Source organism: Seriola aureovittata, chromosome 11 (assembly GCF_021018895.1).
Source record: "Seriola aureovittata isolate HTS-2021-v1 ecotype China chromosome 11, ASM2101889v1, whole genome shotgun sequence".
NCBI lineage: Eukaryota > Metazoa > Chordata > Actinopteri > Carangiformes > Carangidae > Seriola > Seriola aureovittata.
Window position 1 is genome coordinate 2,615,212 of NC_079374.1, and position 19,080 is coordinate 2,634,291.

The following is a 19,080-nucleotide window of genomic DNA, read 5'->3' on the forward strand; positions in this document are numbered from 1 at the left end:
AGAAAAACCAAAACCACGCTGAAGACAAAAACCAGAGAGTGAGATTCATTCAGGATGAAGATTTCTCCCTCGACTGAACAGCGACTGAAAGTGATTATTAAAGCAAAACACACACACAAAAAAAACATAATTACACCTTAATAGAGTGATTTAAAATCAATACTGAACAGCATGATGAGTGGAGCCTGTGGTGATGATCGTTTCTGTAACATGTAACTAAACATAAAAACAGGAATTAGAACAGAGAGCCAGTGAGATTCATGTGTGAGTGTGAGTCTGGGTTGTTGTTGTTGTTGTTGTTTGAGTGTATGTACTGACAGAAGGACTTGGCCTGTTGGTTGCAGCGTGATGCCAACCCACTGCTGTGTGTTTGTGCCTCATCTCTGCGTGCACATTTGTGTGTGTGTGTGTGTGTGTGTGTGTGCGGTGACGCAGGGACAGATGGACTCAGTTCCTCCCAACTGCTTCTGTTCCCTCCTTCCAACAAACTCCAGCTCTCTCTCTCGTTCTCGTCTTATTCTGAACATCACTGTCATTTTTACTTCTACGTTTTTTTCACTTCAAATCTTCAGACAGTTTGATGCTTCGACACTTTCATCTCTGCCTCATAATTAAGATCCATCATGCAGACACAGCTTCTGATCAGCAGGTTACATGTAACAGGAAGAAGCACTGACACATCCAACAGGGGGACCAGGTGGTGCCGACACACAAACACCAACACACACACTAAGTATTGTAATGATTTAAAGCTCCAACACTGGGATTTTAAATGAACAGCTGCACATTTTTGGGAAATATCAGCTCAGATTGATTCCACTCACATGTCTGATTTTATGTTCCTCCATTTAATGCTCAATAATGTCTATGTCTCATGTAGAGGCGTAAATTGGTGAATTTATTTATCATCATGAATATATAGGACAATGAATACGCATTTTAAAATATATATATTTTATTGTTTAATTAAACATTTTATTCATATATATTGAGGATGAATACAGTGTTTGTCTTATTATTATAATGGTAAATGATTTTTTGGTGGTTAGAGTTTTAAATGATCTTTATGTTGTAATAAAAATAGAAAGGGGGTTGGAATACACTAATTACAAAACAACAGTAGCATGTACAAACGTCTAACTTAACATATTTGTAGCTTTTAAGTTCCTAATAATCTTGAGAAAACTGTTATTTCCCAAAATGTTGAACTATTGCTTCAAATAAACACACGACCTTTGACCTCACAACATCTAGATGCTGCAGTACCAGAGAGAGAGGGAGGAAGAGAGGATCAGAGCTGCAGTGAAGAGAGACAGAGAGAGAGAGAGAAGGGCACAAAGGAAGTGAGGTGGTTGAAGTGAGAAGAACAGAGAGAACGAAGGAGGAGAGAGAGGAAAATAGGACAATAAGAGAAAGAGAGGAGCAAAGATGAAGATAAGGAGAGATACAGCTGGGTGACCTAGATGTTTGAGGAGAGAGAACAACAAGCTTTCACAACGCATGACGTTATTCCTCTGAGCGCTGTGTTTCAGTGTGTGTGTGTGTGTGGTGTGTGTGTGTGTGTGTGTGTGTGTGTGTGTGTGATGTCATCCCCCTCTGCCGGGTCAAATCTGTAATAAGTTTGCCGCAGGATGCTCCGTCCTTCCCCAAGAGACAAAACACACGCACACACACACACACACACACACACACACACACACACACACACACTGCAACACATTCACACACGACTTATTTCTAAGTCAATGCAAAGAACAACACATCTGTACAGCTGTGAAGGTGGATATATCTGCACTGTTCTCCATTTCCAAGAAACACAAACAACAAACAAAAAAAAAACCCACGGAGAAAAAGGATCAGCTGACCACCAACATCTGATCAGTTCATCCTTGAGTGAAGTGAATGTTTGTGCCAAATTTGAGGAAGTTCCATCAAGGTGTTACAGAGATATCGCGTTCACAAGAATGGGACGTATGGACGCACAACCTGAAAACACTATGGCTCCTGCTCTGACTCGTCGGCATGGCGACATAAAAACACTCAAACGTTAGAGAAACATCAGTTGTTGTGAAACAGGCCTCACAACAAAGATCTCAGAAGACTGAGGAGGAAGAGGAGTTGATGAGCATGAAGAGTTTAGATCTTCATCAGACTTTGTCCTGCCACTGTAAAAGGATGCATGGGAGTGTGTGTATGTTACATACCCTAAGATGCCCTTGCCTGCCCTCGGAGGGCTGGGCGGTTTCTGGGTGGGGGGGTTGGACCGGGACAGACCGCCTCCTAGTTTCATGTTCTGCTGGCCGTTCACCTGTGGAAACACACACACAAACACACAAGCAAAGGTAAGTCCTCACCTCAGACCGTTTTAGATGTTTATATTCTTATCCATCATGCAACACCATCAGCAGGCGTCTGATTCGAGTCATTTGAACCATCTTCAGAAATCCACAGAGGAACTGTGGCAAGTTCTCAAAGATCCTCTAAACAACCTGCTGCTGCTGTTTTAAAGACAAATATTTATCTGATTGATAGTTTTTCTCTTCACTTCACTCTGTATGAAGTCAATCAATAAATAAAAACGATTTATGGGATTATTTTAGAAAGTATCTTTACTGTTGGTGCCTAAAGCGTTTGCACAGTGCTGTATGTTGGTGAGTTTATCCACCAGGGGGCGCTGACAGGTTTATTTTTCAACTGTAAAATGCTCCAATCAGTCACATGGTCCCGGTTCTTTAATATCCAAATTTTAAGAGCCCCTTATCAAAATAATTGTGTCATGTGCATTTAAAACTAAAATTAACGCCTCGTGGTCGTATCCCTCCGCCACTCAGACTAGTTCCAGGTCACATCCCTGTTTATCCAGAGTCATAAAATATGAACCATTTGTGTGAGATTTTGTCATAATTTCTGTGTGAAGCCTTGAGTAATGGCTAAAAATTGTTTTGTGAGGTCACACTGACCTTGACCTTTGACCTTTGATCACCAAAATCTAATCAGTTCATCCTCGAGTCCAAGTGAATGTTTGAGCCAAATTACTGAGATATCGTGTCCGGAGGGACAACCTGAGAACAATATGTCTCCAGCTCTGACTGTCGCCGGCGCAGAGAAATAAAAAAACACAAATCATGGCTGATTTTATTTCTCACCTATCAATGTTGGTATTAGGTTAAAATAACAGTATCAGTTACACCCTGTTCACACATATAAAAACTGCAGGCTCTCTTAAGCCTGAAGCTTTTGGGTGTGCACAACAAAGTAGTTTCCACACATTGTTTTCTAAATCCCGTATCTTAATTATTCATATTTCCACTCCATTTGTTTGAAGTCATTTTACAGAGCTGAGCTAAAGGAGAAAATTCGGTGTTTCCATTTCCTGAGTAGTAAAAATGAGCGTGGGACATGTGAGGCATCAGCCACTTGAGTCTTGAGTCGTGGTGGGTGACACCACAATGTTTTTTGAGTATGTTATGTGTGAACAGGCTTTAGTAAATAAGAGGTTTGTCATTAACATTCCTCAGCTTTACAGTGGTATTTTTCCTGTCGCAGTTACAGGTCTGTTATGTGTGTAGGTGTGTTGTGCATCCTTACCTTGAACCTCAACAACCACTGAATTCGTCAGTGAAAGCAGTGGGAGAAAGAGGAGAGGAGAACAGTTGTCTAGAGGTTAGTGTCAGTGTAAAAGCTTCGTGCAAACATCATCAGCTGTTAGAAACACAAGGCAGAAACAACATCCCAGAGAGAGAGAGAGATACAGACGAGCTGAAATACAGACAGAGAGAAAGAGTCAGAGAGGAAGAGCTGCTGTGAAATCATGAGCTGCAGCTCCACATGAAAAAATGTCAAGTTGTACTTAAATAAATTAGAAATTTGAAAAAACAGTCACTACATAATCAACGCCGCTTGTCCCACATGTTGGCGTTTTACACTGCGAGAGCACACTACATATCTAGTGAGTCACACACTCGGCCGCGCACACACACATGCAGGTTTACATCACATCACTCTGGAGATAATCTCGTTATTATTCTCAGTGTTGAAAACTTTATATTGCTGTATTCTGTCTTTTAATGCGACAATTTAGAGACACTGAAAACATCTATAAAACATAATTTCTATCATGATCACCACCTTGACTCCATGTCCAATGTCGTCCAACACGCTGTAGTCGATGGGCTTCCTGATGTAGCGCACCGGTCTCTCCGGATTGGCCGGAGCGACGATTTTATGCGAGCGGGACGTGTTCTTGTTGGTGGTCAAGATGCCGATCTCCCGCCTCGCCACCTTCTCTTTGTGAATGTCGACGGTCTGAAAAGAGGAAAACAGAGAGAGAGTGAATCTAATGACTAATTTATGTCTCTGGCTTAAATAAAACAAACAGAAAAGACCAGATTTATCCTCGGCACAAACACTTACAGTAAACTCCACATATCTGAGAACAGATTTCTGTTGCTTCTATCATACGATCTAACGTGCAGCAGAAGTTGGTGTTAGAACATTAAAGTCATAATCCTTCATAAAGTGTGTTTTAATAAGACAGGTCCCAGAGTTTTGTTCTAAATGACCAATGAAAGCAGGAAACACGATTCGAGCGGAAGAAGAGCAACTGATGAACAGTTTACAGCGCAGACAAACAAACTGTGGGCCTCAAGCTGTTTTAACATTACAATAATTTTAAACAAGTCGCTTGACCTGGTAACACTAGAATAAATAAACTGTGCCTCTTTCCCTGATGCTGGACTCCACAATGAAAACTACTACACAGAGACACATCAGAATGTAAACAACACTGAACAGCTACTGGTGAAAAAATGACATTTTCATAAACAGTATTAACAACACTAAGAGTGGACAGCCACACGCTCACAATGACAGTGCAAACATGCAATGTTTAGCAGGTATAATGTTTATATATTATACATTCCCATCATAATTTCTGCAGGTATTTGTGTTGACATTTTTATCGGAATGTGGTCTGATATAATGACTTCAGGATTATAAGTTTACCATTAAAATACGTTTCTTTGCCAAATGAGCCTGCTGATTGGTTGACAATATCACAGCTTTGATATAATTAAGAGAAGTTTAAGTCTTTCCGTTCAAAAGTCTTTAAGATGCTCAGACTGCGTCTAAACAGAACATTTCATTGAGCAGCAGAACACTGCAGCCTGAAACAGACAGGAAAATAAATGATGGCATTATAGTACGAATGCTTTCTGAATGGTGTGTGTGTGTGTGTGTGTGTGTGTGTTTGTGCGTGTGTGTGTGTGTGTGTTTTACAGCTCTGTCTCCCTCTTGTTCCTTTTAATAAAAGCTTACTGAGACTTTCTCACAGAGTTGCAAGCTTTGATTTAAAAACTGGGCAGCAACTGTTATTGATCCATCTACTGGTTGTTGCACTGATCCATTAATCATCTGTCCAACTGTCTGTCTGACTAAAAACCCAAAATGCACTCAGAGTGAGAAACACATTTTCACACTGTTCTCAGCTCTCACACTGGATATTTTGGTGTGTTGCATTTTAACATGGATGAAAACCTGTTCTTCCAGCCTGGAGTCAGGACTAGTGTTAAACTGTATTTTCAGTGGTGAATTAAAGAGGAAATGTATGTGGGTGAAGGGGATAAAACTGCTGCTTTGAGAAGTGAATTAATCACATAACAGAAAATAAATTCAGATGAATTTCACTTTGCTTTTAGCAGCTCATGGCTGCTGCTGCTGCTGCTGCTGGACCAGACAAGGTTAAAAGTTAAACAGCAACATCACAAGTAACAGTCTACATTACAATTATATGACCAACACCATATCGGCCCGACTGTAACTGCCTGCCTTGCACGTATATGTGTGTGTGTGTTTGTGTGTGTGTGTTCATACTGGCTGTGTGTTTGCTGCGTCGCTGCTACTGCAGCTCGATCTCTCTACATAGAGATCGTCATGAATAACAGCCATCAGTACTCGAATGTTGCATTTCTTTTCATTATAAACCCTCATTCAGGGCAGCACACACACCCAGAGAGAGAGAGAGAGAGAGAGAGAGAGAGAGAGAGAGAGAGAGAGAGAGAGAGAGAGAGAGAGAGAGAGAGAGAGAGAGCAAGCACCAGTAGCATACTGCCCTTCACCTGTTAAATTATTGACATGATATAATTTTAGTCTACATTGAGTTTCTGCTATGGCCATATAGTACGTGTGGCCCCCACTGTGTCCACATACAGCTGCTAAAAGGTAAAAAAAAATATATACACACACACACACACACACACACACACACACACACACACACAACACACACACACACACACACACACACACACACACACACACACACACACACACATATATATACACATACATATATATATATGTATTTCATGTCTGTGTCATACTACAAACTACAGTGAAAGGTGTCAGTGTTAATAATGTTGCATGTATGGTGTCGATATGACATCAACAGATGTTTTCCCTCTGTGTTTTCGGGCCCCCGTCGCATGAGACGCTGAATCTCCAGATCACACACATAATTCTACTTTTGCAACAGCTGTTTTAAGAAAAATAATTTGACACTCGTCCTGTTATGTTGGGATAGTTTTAATTAACCCAAGAAGAAAAGAGTTGTGATCATTGAAGGTGTTAACTAGACTAGACAATCTTTACAGAAGGGAATTCTGTAATTGGCTCCAGTATCTGAACGAAGCAGGACACCTACTGCACATAGAGCAAACTGAATCCTCTCTGTTTGAGACCATGAACGAACTGATGATCTACCGACGCATTTGTTCTGCACTGAGTTTGTGCATTTGAATGCATCATGCAGATCCACTGTACGTTTGTCTTGATTTCCTCTTGGTGTTACATGATCACATTGTTTGCTGATTGCTCCGGCGTGAAATGAAGAATGGATGATAAAAGATCATCTCAGTGTGGTTCCTCATGAGACGGAGCCTCGCTGCATGAAACGTTCGCCTACATAACAGATGTGACTGTGTCTCGCTGCACAGAAAGCGGTAATTATGACGTGCAATCACAGGCCTGGTCTAACACAGACAGAAGCATCTCATTATCCCTGCATGCAGAGTGTTATACTGATTATACTGATTATTCAGAGGTCTGAGGAGGAGAATGGAGCCTCTGTACCACTGAAAACTATGATTTCAGTCCTCACTACACAGCTCGTCTGTGAAGATACTTAATGTTCAGCGACTTTCTTCTTCTTTTTCCTAAACTGAGTTCACTTTATGAATATGAAGCTGCAGTGTGAGATGTGTGGGTGCAGAGTGTTGTGTAAGCCTGATTGAACCACCGGTGATGCTTCACAACGTTGGGTGCGATCACTCCTACAGGTGGTTTTATTTGTCTGACCGGTTGAAAAACATGAAGAGGACTCGTGCTTTGTCTCCTCACACCGGATTTAAATGCACCCAAGTAACTGGTGCCTGCTGACTTTCTGCAGTAACCCGATATCTTAGATGTGTTTGTGAGAAAGAACTTGAATCTGAATTCCTTGAAGGGGTTATAAGGGGTTTAGAGGAACCCTGCAGGAGAAACCACATTCCTTGTCCATACAGGATTCTCCTGCCCATGTAAATACGCTCGATAACCATGTTTACTTTTACACCAGTGTCTTGCTTTTGAGTCAGGAAATAATGTTTAAATGGAACATGGAGAACCCTGGTTAACAACCTCCCTGTCGACTTGATTCCAGCACTGATCAGGTTTTCTGACTGTCTGTGTGTGTGTTGAGTCTCTGGCTGTTGGAATCTGCTGCACTCACCACTCTGCAGGAGTTCATGAAAGACCAGAGCTACGATACAGTTCATCCTCTGCGTTACCAAAGTCAGACTTACAGTTCAGTGTGTTGAACATCATTTATCATCACACCTTTAGTTTTACTGACTAACTGCTGCAAGACTCTGGGGACTTGAGGTGACAGTGACCGGACACTTGGACCAGGTACTTACATATCATAGTATATTGGTTTAAAGGAATACAACCCAGCTGGTATCTTTCCATCAAATAACCCAGATTCACAGGAGTGATGTTTCCTGAATATCAGTACGGCTGTGATTGGGTCGTAAGTATGACGCCGCATTAGTTAACAGTATTCAGCAACAACAGATTATTATTTGTTTGTTTATTTCATCATTTATTTGGCGATGTCAACACAAATACTTCTGCAGCTGGACTGGTACTGGACTGTTGCTAAGCAACGCAACACATAAACATTTTCCTGACCTACGCGCTACATTGCAAATTTTTTACACGCTACCTTCCCTTCATCCTCTTCTGACGACCAGACATCATTTAATTCAATTTAATATTCATCTTTTCAAAGTTGGTTACAATCTAAGATAGATAACGACCGTTAATGTAACACTAATTAGCAGTGAATAGAACACATGTACAGCGGAGTGATACATGTAGTTAAAAGTCCCAGTGCTGTTGTACTCTATATAAGTTTCTCTTTCAACTTGTTAACAAACAGTTGCTTATTTCTTATTTCTACATCCAGCAAACACAGAACAACATGATCGTTCATCCAGCTGATGAATCTCAGTCCAGTGTTCCCTCGCTCTCTTTTAGCTCTGTGTTTGGTCTCCACCAGCTCCTGAGGGAAATATCTGGCTGTTTAGCTGCTAAATGCTCCACTACGTTCTGAAAAAAGCTGCTGCTGCAGCCAGAAACGACAATATGAGAGCGGAGAGAATGAACCAGAGCAGTAAAGTTGTGTCCACACAGATAAACAATGAGCTGAAACTCACGGTAAAGCTGTGTGAAGGCGAGTGGAGCTGCAGATTGAGCTGCAGATTCTCTGCAGGTTCATCACAACCAGAGACAACTTTCACACTGTCACACTTTGCCATCATAACCCATATTTACCAGACCCTTGTGAGCAGTCAGGGGAAAAACGACTAGATTTCAACACTCCAGACCCTTTTTCATGTCAGTTTAGCGTTCTGCAGTTTAGCACTGTTGCACTCTCTCTTTAAGTGCAGACTCGTCCTGAGAGGATTTCTGGGCTGCTGCTCTCAGCATTACACAGTGGGGAGAGCAGAACGCTGAACATAAATGTGCTTGCATGCGTACATGATTACATATTGTGCTCTCTCACTATGAGTAACACTGTACATATGATTTTATGGAGCATGTGCTCATTCTTCATGCATGCTGACAGACAGACCTCAGATTTAAAAACAAAAGTTTGTGGAGGTGGAGGGAAATCTTGACTCTCAGTTTATCATGAGGAAGGAAAACAACTTTTCAGCTGTTGTGTTTAGAAATCTTTGTGATTTTCAAAGGGTTTCAGAAGCCCAGGAGTTTGCAAAATAATAATTTTTCTGAAATTAGATGAGTAGTTTAAAAACCAACCACACTGACATTCTTCTGGTCTCAGCACCGACCTGTGAAATGTGGTTGACGGAGCTCTCCATGCGGCGGAGCTGCGAGGCCTGGATGTCCAGCATCTGCAGCACGTTGTTGGCCAACGTGTTGATGAGGTAGGCGACGCTGGCCAGAGACTGGGTGGTGTAACTCTTGGTCTCCTCCAGCGCTCGCTGCTTGTCTGCAGACTGCGGGGAAAGACACACACAGATTAATAAGGAGCAGCAGTGTGTTCACATACGCAGAAGAAACCAGAGAAGTAACAACCTGACAGACACCAACAAAACAACATGCTAACATGCTAATCCAAACTGAGATTTCCACCACAGCATCTGACATCAAGGGTTACCCATAATCCCTTGAGAACAGATAGAAATATAAACAAATTAAATTTTACATTTCCTATGTAATTTTATATTCAACCCCCTCATTCCAGGTCATTTTATTAGTTTCTTTTTTATTTACTTTTATTTGCTCTTCCAGATATTAGATTTTCTCCAGCAAATTTTTATCTGCTCATCATGAAGCTTTTAAAACATTTCCAGTTTCACAGGTTCAGTGTGTTTCTACTCTGCTCTGTCTGAAGAGATTCACCATATAAAAAGGAAAAGGAGAAAAACAGTAAATACTCAAACTCAGACGCTTGAACCAACAATTACAAACAACAACATTTTTCAATTACCAGAATCGTTGCTGATTAATTTTCCATCAACTAATTAAAAAAAAATGTTTCAGGTTTAAACAGAACTCATTGTATGTTACAGTGTGTGTGTGTGTTTCTGCTCCAGAGGTCAATCACAGGTCACAGGTGAATCACATTGGCTTGTTCATTCATTGATTCTGCTCAACAAGCACACACACACACAGACACACACACACACACACACACACACACACACACACACACACACACACACACATTTTCTATGATTTGTGCTGGAGTGTCACATTCAGCATTTTAGCAAGACAGAGGGACTGTGTGAGTGTGTGTGTGTGTGTGTGTGTGTGTGTGTGTGTGTGCTTGTCAGTGACAGGTCCCTACAAATAACAAATATAGTAAGACTAGCGTGTGTGTCTGTGTGTGTGTGTGTGTGTATGTGTGTGTGTGTGTGTATGTGTGTATGTGTGTATGTGTGTGTCTGTGTGTATATGTGTGTGTATGTGTAACCATGTGTGTGAGTAACTGTGTGTCTGCAGCTATACTGAATGTGTACATAATACAGCAAGGCATAAGGAGATGCATTGATGTGTGTGTGTGTGTGTGTGTGTGTGTGTGTGTGTGTGTGAATGTGTGTGTGTGTCTGTGTGTGTGTTTGCTGAAGCATGATGTAGGTCAGTGCAAACTCGTTCATGCCTGAGGTTGACAAGAAACACACTGACACCCATGTGTATCCCTCTTTCACACACACACACACACACACACACACACACACACACACACACACACTGTAACGTACAGTGAGTTCTGTGCAAACCTGAACAACAGGCTACAAACACACACACAGTTGGTGTCACAGGCCGGAGTGACCCACAGCCCTACATCCACAGTCAGAGCTCAGACAACACAACAATACTCCATCAAATGTATTGATTATACTGTTTAAAGGCTAAAGGAAACGCTTGATTCTGATTGGCCAGATGCAATGTCATGAGTGTGTGTGAGCACTGTTTAAAGTGACTCAGTGTTATTGAGAGCATCTTTCATGTTGTTAGATCAGGACGACGAGATAAATGATAAATGAAGAGTTCAGACACACTCCAGTGAAAATGTAAATAAAGTTACTGCTGACTGATTTTCACACATGAACACACACATTTGGCACTTCTGCTTGATAATGAATGAAATAATTAAACAACTCTATCATTTTAGTTCCCCTGTCCCTGTGTCTTAAAGTGTCTATCAGTTCAGACAAACTGTCTTCACCTGACAGACTAATAACAGAAAATCTACCTTTGTAAAAACAGCCTCCATGACGAGCAAACAGATAGGAATCCTACATTGTTTATTGATTAATTTATCTGATTTCATATTTGGATATGAAAACAAATCTGCCTCAAGCCAGGTCTGCCTGGAGAGGGTTGATTAGATGTTGTTATTGGCCAGTGAGCCCAGACCTGGACCACACAGAGCAGCTCTGCGCACCCTGAATGACAGGCACACAGAGAAGGCCAGTAAAGACACAGTAATTTATGTATTTTTTTCATGGCCCACTGGGAGTGGGATTTCTCCCCCCGCCCCCAATGGTCAGTCTGACTAAAAGACAGGAGGGGCTGAGCGAATCTACAATGAAATAAGATTTTACCAATTTGAAATAGTATAATCAATGAGTTTCGGTCAATGTTGATATTATGTCAGTCTGCGAAAATAAATCAATGTATAAGAAACACTGGTGTTATGAGGGAACACTGGCTCCTCTCCTCAGGTTTGGACTTTGCTCTGGGAGTTTTTTCTGTTCACAGAGAAGAAACACATTGATGAAAAGCTGTAAATCTTTTCAGTCCAGTTTTACCCTTGTTTCATCTCATTTTCATCTCTCCTCTACCTCCTTTTATTCTCTTGCTGTTCTATTCTCTGCCCACCTCTTTTTCTATTCTTCCCTCCTCGTCTGTTCAGTTTTTCTCCACACTCTCTCTCCTCTCCCTCCTATCTTCATCACATCATCCTTATATCTCTCTCTCTTTCCCATCAGCCATCTGATGTTCTGTTAGCAGTGACCTAGTTGGAGGGTTGCCTCCTCTGGCCTGAGGATAGGGCAGAGCGACACACACACACACACACACACACACACACACACACACACTGCTGCTTTTTTCCCTAATTCAGACTAAATATATGAGCTTCATGTACATGAATCAGATCAGATCTACATGGAATCATATGCACGCTCAGATTCCTCTGACCTCTTTTCTAATGAAGACGGACTTTATATAGAAAATTCCTGCTGTTAATTTTTATCCTGCTGTTACAATGCAAATACAAACAAAACAGAAAAATAATTGGTGACCATTCTCATAATCGATTGATCTGTACTTTTTCAAACAAAAATAGTAAAAAGAGCCAAATAATAGCAGATTTCAGCCTCTAAAACAGAAGATTTGCTGCTTTTCTTTGTTTTATGTCATTGTAAAATGAATATTTGGGGGTTTTGGACAAAACGAGACACTTGAAGACGTCACCTTCAGGTCAGATAAATGTTTTCACAGGTTTTTCATGTTACATACCGTGTATCAAAAAAAAATGGAATGGAAGAAAATTGTGGCATCATTAATACAGGTTCAGCTGAAACACTAAAACCTCTGCATTAAAGACTGTCTGTAATAAATGTTTGTAGCTTGTCTAAGACACTGAGAGGTACAAGCAGATCAGTGTGTGTGTGTGTGTGTTTTCTACACCTGCAAATTACAGACTTGTCAGTCACATGGCGTCTACTTACCGACCATGCGTGGACGTGTGTGACAGAGGAGAATCTGAGTGTGTGTTAGATTGAGACACACTTCATAACTCTTTACAAGTGCCATTCTCTCCAGCTTTGAACCTGGTCCAACAAGTCCCCAGTCTGAACCACTCGTCTAAAACACACACACACACACACACACACACACACACACACACACACACACACACACACACACACACACACACACACACACACACACACACACACAAAGGTCTGTTTGTACCTTCTTTCAGAGAGAGACAGCCACCAACGGCCAACAGCTTTTACCATACAAGGACAGGTCCCTCTGTCAGAGAGAGAGCGTGTGTGTGTGTGTGTGTGTGTGTGTGTGTGTGTGTGTGTGTGTGTGTGTGTGTGTGTGTGATGCCTGCTACAGTTAGTTATTCCCACTTCAAATTCATAAGAAATCATTCACATTAGAGCTGAAACCATTAATCAATTATTTGACTAGTCCATTTACAGTAAATATAGATATACTGATGATCAGTGAATCATTCATCAATCAACATCCTGCAGCTCCAGCTTCTCACATGTGAACGTTTGCTGTTAGTTTCTGTGTTATGTGATTTAAAATGTTTTGAATGTCATCGAGACAATAATCAGCAGATTGGCTGCAACTTATATTAACATTTTTTAATGAAATATTGTTGGTGATCAGTTGTTTGTTGGTGCTCTCCTCTGGTTCTTGAAATGTAGGACATTACTAACTGCTGCAGATACAGATGAGGCAGGTAGAGTCATCTGCATTTGCCAAATGTTAAATCAGGGTTTCTTTAACATTCACCAAATAAACATTTAAAAATTTTTTAGACCTTTTAATACGAGACAGAATGAAATTCAATATTTTTATTCATAGTGGTAGAATAATAATGGAAACCACTCATATTTTTATCACTTCTTTGGCCAGGACTTCCCAGCTGTATATAACAATAATCCCTAGTGATATAATTGATAAATTAACAGGACCTGGACCTGTGGATGGATCACTGAGCAGGGCACAGGCCCGGGGGTCCACAAGGTCACAGGGCCCCTAGACCAGAGCCTCTGTATGAAGTTACAGTCAATATTTCTGGTTTGAAAGTCACAGAGTTCAGTTAAAAGACTAAAGAGACACAAAACCACGGTCCTCTAACAGCCAACTAATGTTACTGTCCAGAGCAGGCAAGAAAAATGAATCGAGGCCTTTGTGAATGAAATTAAAGATTTTTTATAACTCTTCAGGAATCTGTCCGAGGGAACTGCATTCAGAGCTTTTTAAGACTTTTCCAGACACCCAGTAAATAACTGTTAGAACGAGCTTAATATCAGAGAACACAGAACAAATTAAAGAGGAGTTTTGCTTTAGCAGAAGAATGTGACATAATGTCAGCGTGAACACGTGATCAGCCGGTTTGCCAAACTTCTGATCACAAACCCATCTTTCCAAGTGCTCAGCCTGTTTCGCCCCCGCAGGAGCTGTTCCTGGCACCAACCCTGAAGGTGGAGGCTGATACTCCTTCAACTGGAAAACCAATCGCCATGGTTTCCAACTCAAAACACACACACACACACACACACACACACACACACACACACACACACACACACACACACACACGCGGCCAGTGTCCACGTCCTGCCTCCTGCAGTGGTACCATGTGTTTTCAATGAGCAGCAGGAGGTCGAGTTACATTACGACTACCTCTGCTGACAGCTAACTGGTACCAGCTGTGGAGGACCCAGAGGGAACAAAGCGGGACGAGACCGGGGGAGTGGGGGTGTCTGCACATGCTCAGTGCTGCTCAGGGGCCTCAGTGGAGAAAACGCACAAATGTTCAAATCCCAAGTTGTGTTTTATGAAAAATGAATGTTGACTAACGGAGGCAGAGGTTCGACTCGTCTTCCTGCTTCAGTTCACATCACGTTCACCAACTTCTTTATATTCTAACAAACATATATATTCCAGGTTTCTCTATAGAAAAGAAGAGATGACTGTGTAACATGCAGCTTCAGTTACAGCACACAGTGGAGGTGTGGGTGGTGTTATATTGGACCACCTGGACTCCTACATGAACACAGGGTTTAAAATAGACAATCAGATAGAAACAATGTTAGGAGACTGGATGTTTAACACATTAAACTCTCCGAGTTAAGGCTAGTTAGAAGTTTTAGGCAAAAATCTTTATCATAGTTACGATTAAGAGTTATTTTCAGTATTCAGTATTTCATTATTGATTAATCTGATGATTATTTTCCTGATCAACTGAAAACTTCTGATCTGTTTTGGTCAACCAACAGTCCAAAACCCAAAAAACCCTTCTGTCTAAAAGGACATACAAATCAGATAAAATCAATAAATCAGAACATTTGAAGATATGAAACCAGGATGTTTGTTATTCTTGCTCAAAAAACTGATCATCAAAATAGTCCCTGACCAATTTTCTGACAATTGACTGATCGATTAGTTGACTAACCATGGCAACAGTCCTGCAAAGACATATCCTAATTGTTAATAGATCAGGAACTTTCTGACCAATCATTGAATGCCTCAGTATTTGGCAGTTTTTCATATTGATATGAAAAGTATCATTAACAGTATAATGGCGAGCAGCTGCCCCACATTAAATACATCCAGACAGATTTAATCCCCACAGTCTGAGATCGCTGTGGCCACTGTACCCAGGAGGGGGTCACACAGCCAAGTACAGCTTAACATGGGTCAAGCCTGAATCCAAATATTTAGCCCATAAAACAGGATCAACAGCACTACTGGGGTTATGTAACAGCTCCCCTCATCTGCTGCAGGGGGAATGTAGGCCATCCACTGGGTCCTGAGCTGTTTAGCCCCGTTTGGACATGAATTAATGAAGGAGAAAAGAGTTGTGTTTTCTTGAGAAGACGCGGTTTGATGGCTGAGAGGACAGAGTTACTGCTACAGAGACAGAGGACGTTGTTGTGAGTTATTTCAAGGAAAAATGGACAAATGGACAAAGGATAGAGACCGGAAGGGACGAAAGAAACATCAGAACAGGACGGAGAAAGGAAGAAAGAATTAAGTAAAGAAAGAAAAGGGGGAAAATCTGTTCAATCATTCCTTCATTATTAAATGTTAATTAAAGGGTCCTCAAACCTTAGAGAGGACAGACGGCTAACGCAGCCTGTTCTGGTGACTGACAGTGAGATTCACACACAGAAATGAGATGAATATGAAATGTGGAGATGAACAGGTGTGTGTTTAGAGCCGACTGAGGGGGAACAGTTGTCCATAACAGCCTTGCCTGCCCACGTATGAACTGCGCGCACACACACACACACACACACACACACACACACACACACACACACACACACACACACACACACACACACACACACACACACACACACACACACACACACACACACACACACACACACACACACACGCTGCATTCATGTCTCCATGAACCAGCCAAGGAGAATGATGGCAGCCTGGTAAACAGCTATCTAGCTGTGTTAATATGTAAATAAGATTTTCTCCTGTAAGCCGAACGTGCTGATCATCACTGGATGTCTCACATAACCAGGACTGAAACAAAAGGTGATCAACAGACGATTAATCGGCAACTATTTGGATAATTGATTAACCGTTAAAGCCATTTTCAAGCAAGAATATTAAATAATTCCAGAATTCTTTAACTAATTATTTGTTTGTGTGGTGCTGGTGCCTTGTTTGGTTTAAAGATATCTTATAATGCCATGACGAGATGGCATGACATATATAATATATATAAGATATTATATTATAAAATTCAATTAATTCATCTATTCATTTCTTTGAATTACCACTGTTTGACATACAACAAAAAAAGACGATTGAAGATCTCATCTTGGGATCTGATAATGGACATTATTCACCGTCTTCTGACTTATACATTGACTGATTCAGAAAGTGTTGCAGCCCTCAACTCGACCATGTTATTTAGGAGAGAGGAGTTACAGTGGCCCTGCAGAGGAGCGATGATAGGTGACTAAACAAGCCGACAGAACCTCGGGGATCGCCTGCACAAACTCACTCTGTCCACTGCAGAGCCTGGAGGGATTATTTCACCCACAATGCCGACGAGTACTTTCTCTTTTCATTCATAACGTAACATCAAACACCATGAGCAGATTATATAATGAGGATGAGAAGGTTCATTATTAACCAGTAACTAACCATTTTTAAGATAACCAAAACCAAAAAATAAATAAACTTGAACTAAAATAAAAACTAAAAACTTAACTTTTCACAAATTTCACTCTTCTTGGCCACACCGCTTCAGTAAATTTGAATTTCAGTAGATTTTTGTCATTCTTCTAAGGCTGAGACCACATTTACTCAAAATCTATAATTACCAGTAAAGTAATAATTTATATTTTCCTCTAAAAGAGATGTTTTCTATGCCAGGTACCCATCCATACCCACGAATGGATTGCCAACTGGGGAAAGTGGGAAACTGTTGAGGAACTTAAAGCCCCAGATTGACTCCACATCATTAGGGTCCAAATAATTTGATTAATCACAAATCTGTGAGAAGCTTGTACAACTAAAGTCCAATCAATCAAATGTGACAAATTCTCCATCTTCCATCTTGCAGAGGAACTGTGCAAGATCTAGTTTGTTTTAGTTTATATTGATCAAATTGCTTTTATTTTCACAGAAAAAACATCTGGCAAGTTTTATATAATTCCAAGTCAAAGATGTTGAGTTTATTATCACAGAAAACTATGCAAATACTCACATCACACAGGCCTTTTTTTTCTTTTCCTTTTTTTGTTGTTGCATTTTTGGCAGTTAATCATCCATCAAACTTTGTCTCACTTAATTTCCTGCTAATCAACTAATTGATCAATGAACTGATCATTTCAGCTCTAGACTCCTGGTAGGTTTCTGGATGCATAGGGAAATTATGAAACTGCCATGAATAGTCGGGGTCAATAGAGGCCCAAAAAACAAATCTTTGCCCTAAGGCCCCATAGGAGGTTGGACCACCCATGTCCACACCACTCCAGTGACTGGACTGAAACCAGATTTAAAACAACTTTGTGTGAAAAGTTCCTGCTATAATCCCCCAAAATAATGCTTATTTTATTTGACCAAAAGCCCAAATATTCCATTGACAATCAAATATGACAAAGAAAAGCAGCAAATCATCACAACTGAAAAGCTTTTTTACTGTCAATTAAGTAATAATCAACTGGCAAATAGTTGCCAATTAATTTTCTGTTGATGGAGTAAGTTTTAACTGGGTCATCCTTTTCTACTAATTGGAGAAACGGCTGAAACTAGTGTCTCGCCAAACTCCCATAGAAACATCTCCATATTTTGTTTTACCTGCTTATCTACACATGTCACATCGCTTGTAGAACATGTTTAAAGACATTTTATGAATAAACACGAATCTCTCTTTCATTCGGGACGCTAGCAATACACCAATTATACACAATATTGAGTAAAATGTCAACTTTTATAACTAACTTAATTAAATTACATTCCAACAGTCACGTTTCACCACAGCACAGCACAGTACGCGGCGGTGCTGTGCAAACCAGTTAGAAAAGTTTATTTTTCTCAAGAACTGTTAGTATTTGGTGGATTATTTGTCAGCCGAATTAGCTTCAAAGTTCAAGATGTTCAGCCGTAAAAAAAAAAAAACCAGTTTTTAAATTGGATTCGGCGTGAGTTTTATCTTTTATACAAAAGCTAACGGTAACATAGCGGGGCTTGTTACAGTCATTCCATCACTCCCCTCTCAAAAACGCCCACTCCCTGCTAATACTATACCCCGACATGTTATCTGACTTGTCTTCTACACACCTAGGTGTTTAAACACTCGCACGTACCTGGACATAGTTGCTTTCGCAGTATTCCGCCACTCTCTCCAGGTTGGTGAAGCTGTCCAGTAACGCTCTCCGTCCCGCAGGAATTTCTTCCTCCAGCAGCATCTGTAGCTCCGCCATCTTTACATGGTTCTTTACTACTAAACTAACGGCTGCGGCGCGAGCTGACCGGACGCATCCTGCTGCCTTCAGGAGCTGTGGGAAATCTCAGCTCACGACGAGAACAAACTCGGAAAGTGGGAATTTTCTGTCACACTGGAGTCGATGAGATGTCACTTCCCAGGGATGAGGAGAAGCTGGAGCCAAAATCTGTGCTCATTCACTCGAGAACTGTACTTAAGAAGTAAAGTTTGACTTTACTTGAGGATTTCCATTTTATGCAACTTTCAGGGGGAAATATTTTCACACA

The 19,080-nt window shown here is 40.9% G+C and overlaps 1 protein-coding gene across 5 annotated transcripts in view; it reads right to left on the bottom strand.

Moving 5' to 3' along the window:
* The window catches only part of LOC130177766 (abl interactor 2-like), a 29,514-nt gene extending 10,550 nt beyond the window's left edge, over positions 1-18,964 (bottom strand). Inside the window, exons 1-5 of one of the 5 annotated variants that reach the window (XM_056389708.1) lie at positions 18,675-18,956; positions 9,393-9,560; positions 4,129-4,305; positions 3,589-3,606; positions 2,205-2,308 (exon numbers count right to left, since the gene is read on the bottom strand). In XM_056389708.1, coding sequence (XP_056245683.1) covers positions 2,205-2,308; positions 3,589-3,606; positions 4,129-4,305; positions 9,393-9,560; positions 18,675-18,791 — 584 coding nt within the window. In that variant the 5' untranslated portion in view covers positions 18,792-18,956. Of the gene's footprint in view, positions 1-2,204; positions 2,309-3,588; positions 3,607-4,128; positions 4,306-9,392; positions 9,561-18,674 lie in introns of all 5 variants that reach the window. The other 4 variants (XM_056389704.1, XM_056389707.1, XM_056389709.1 and 1 more) reach the window with 4 other exon arrangements.
* Between the last annotated feature and the right edge of the window lie 116 nt (positions 18,965-19,080).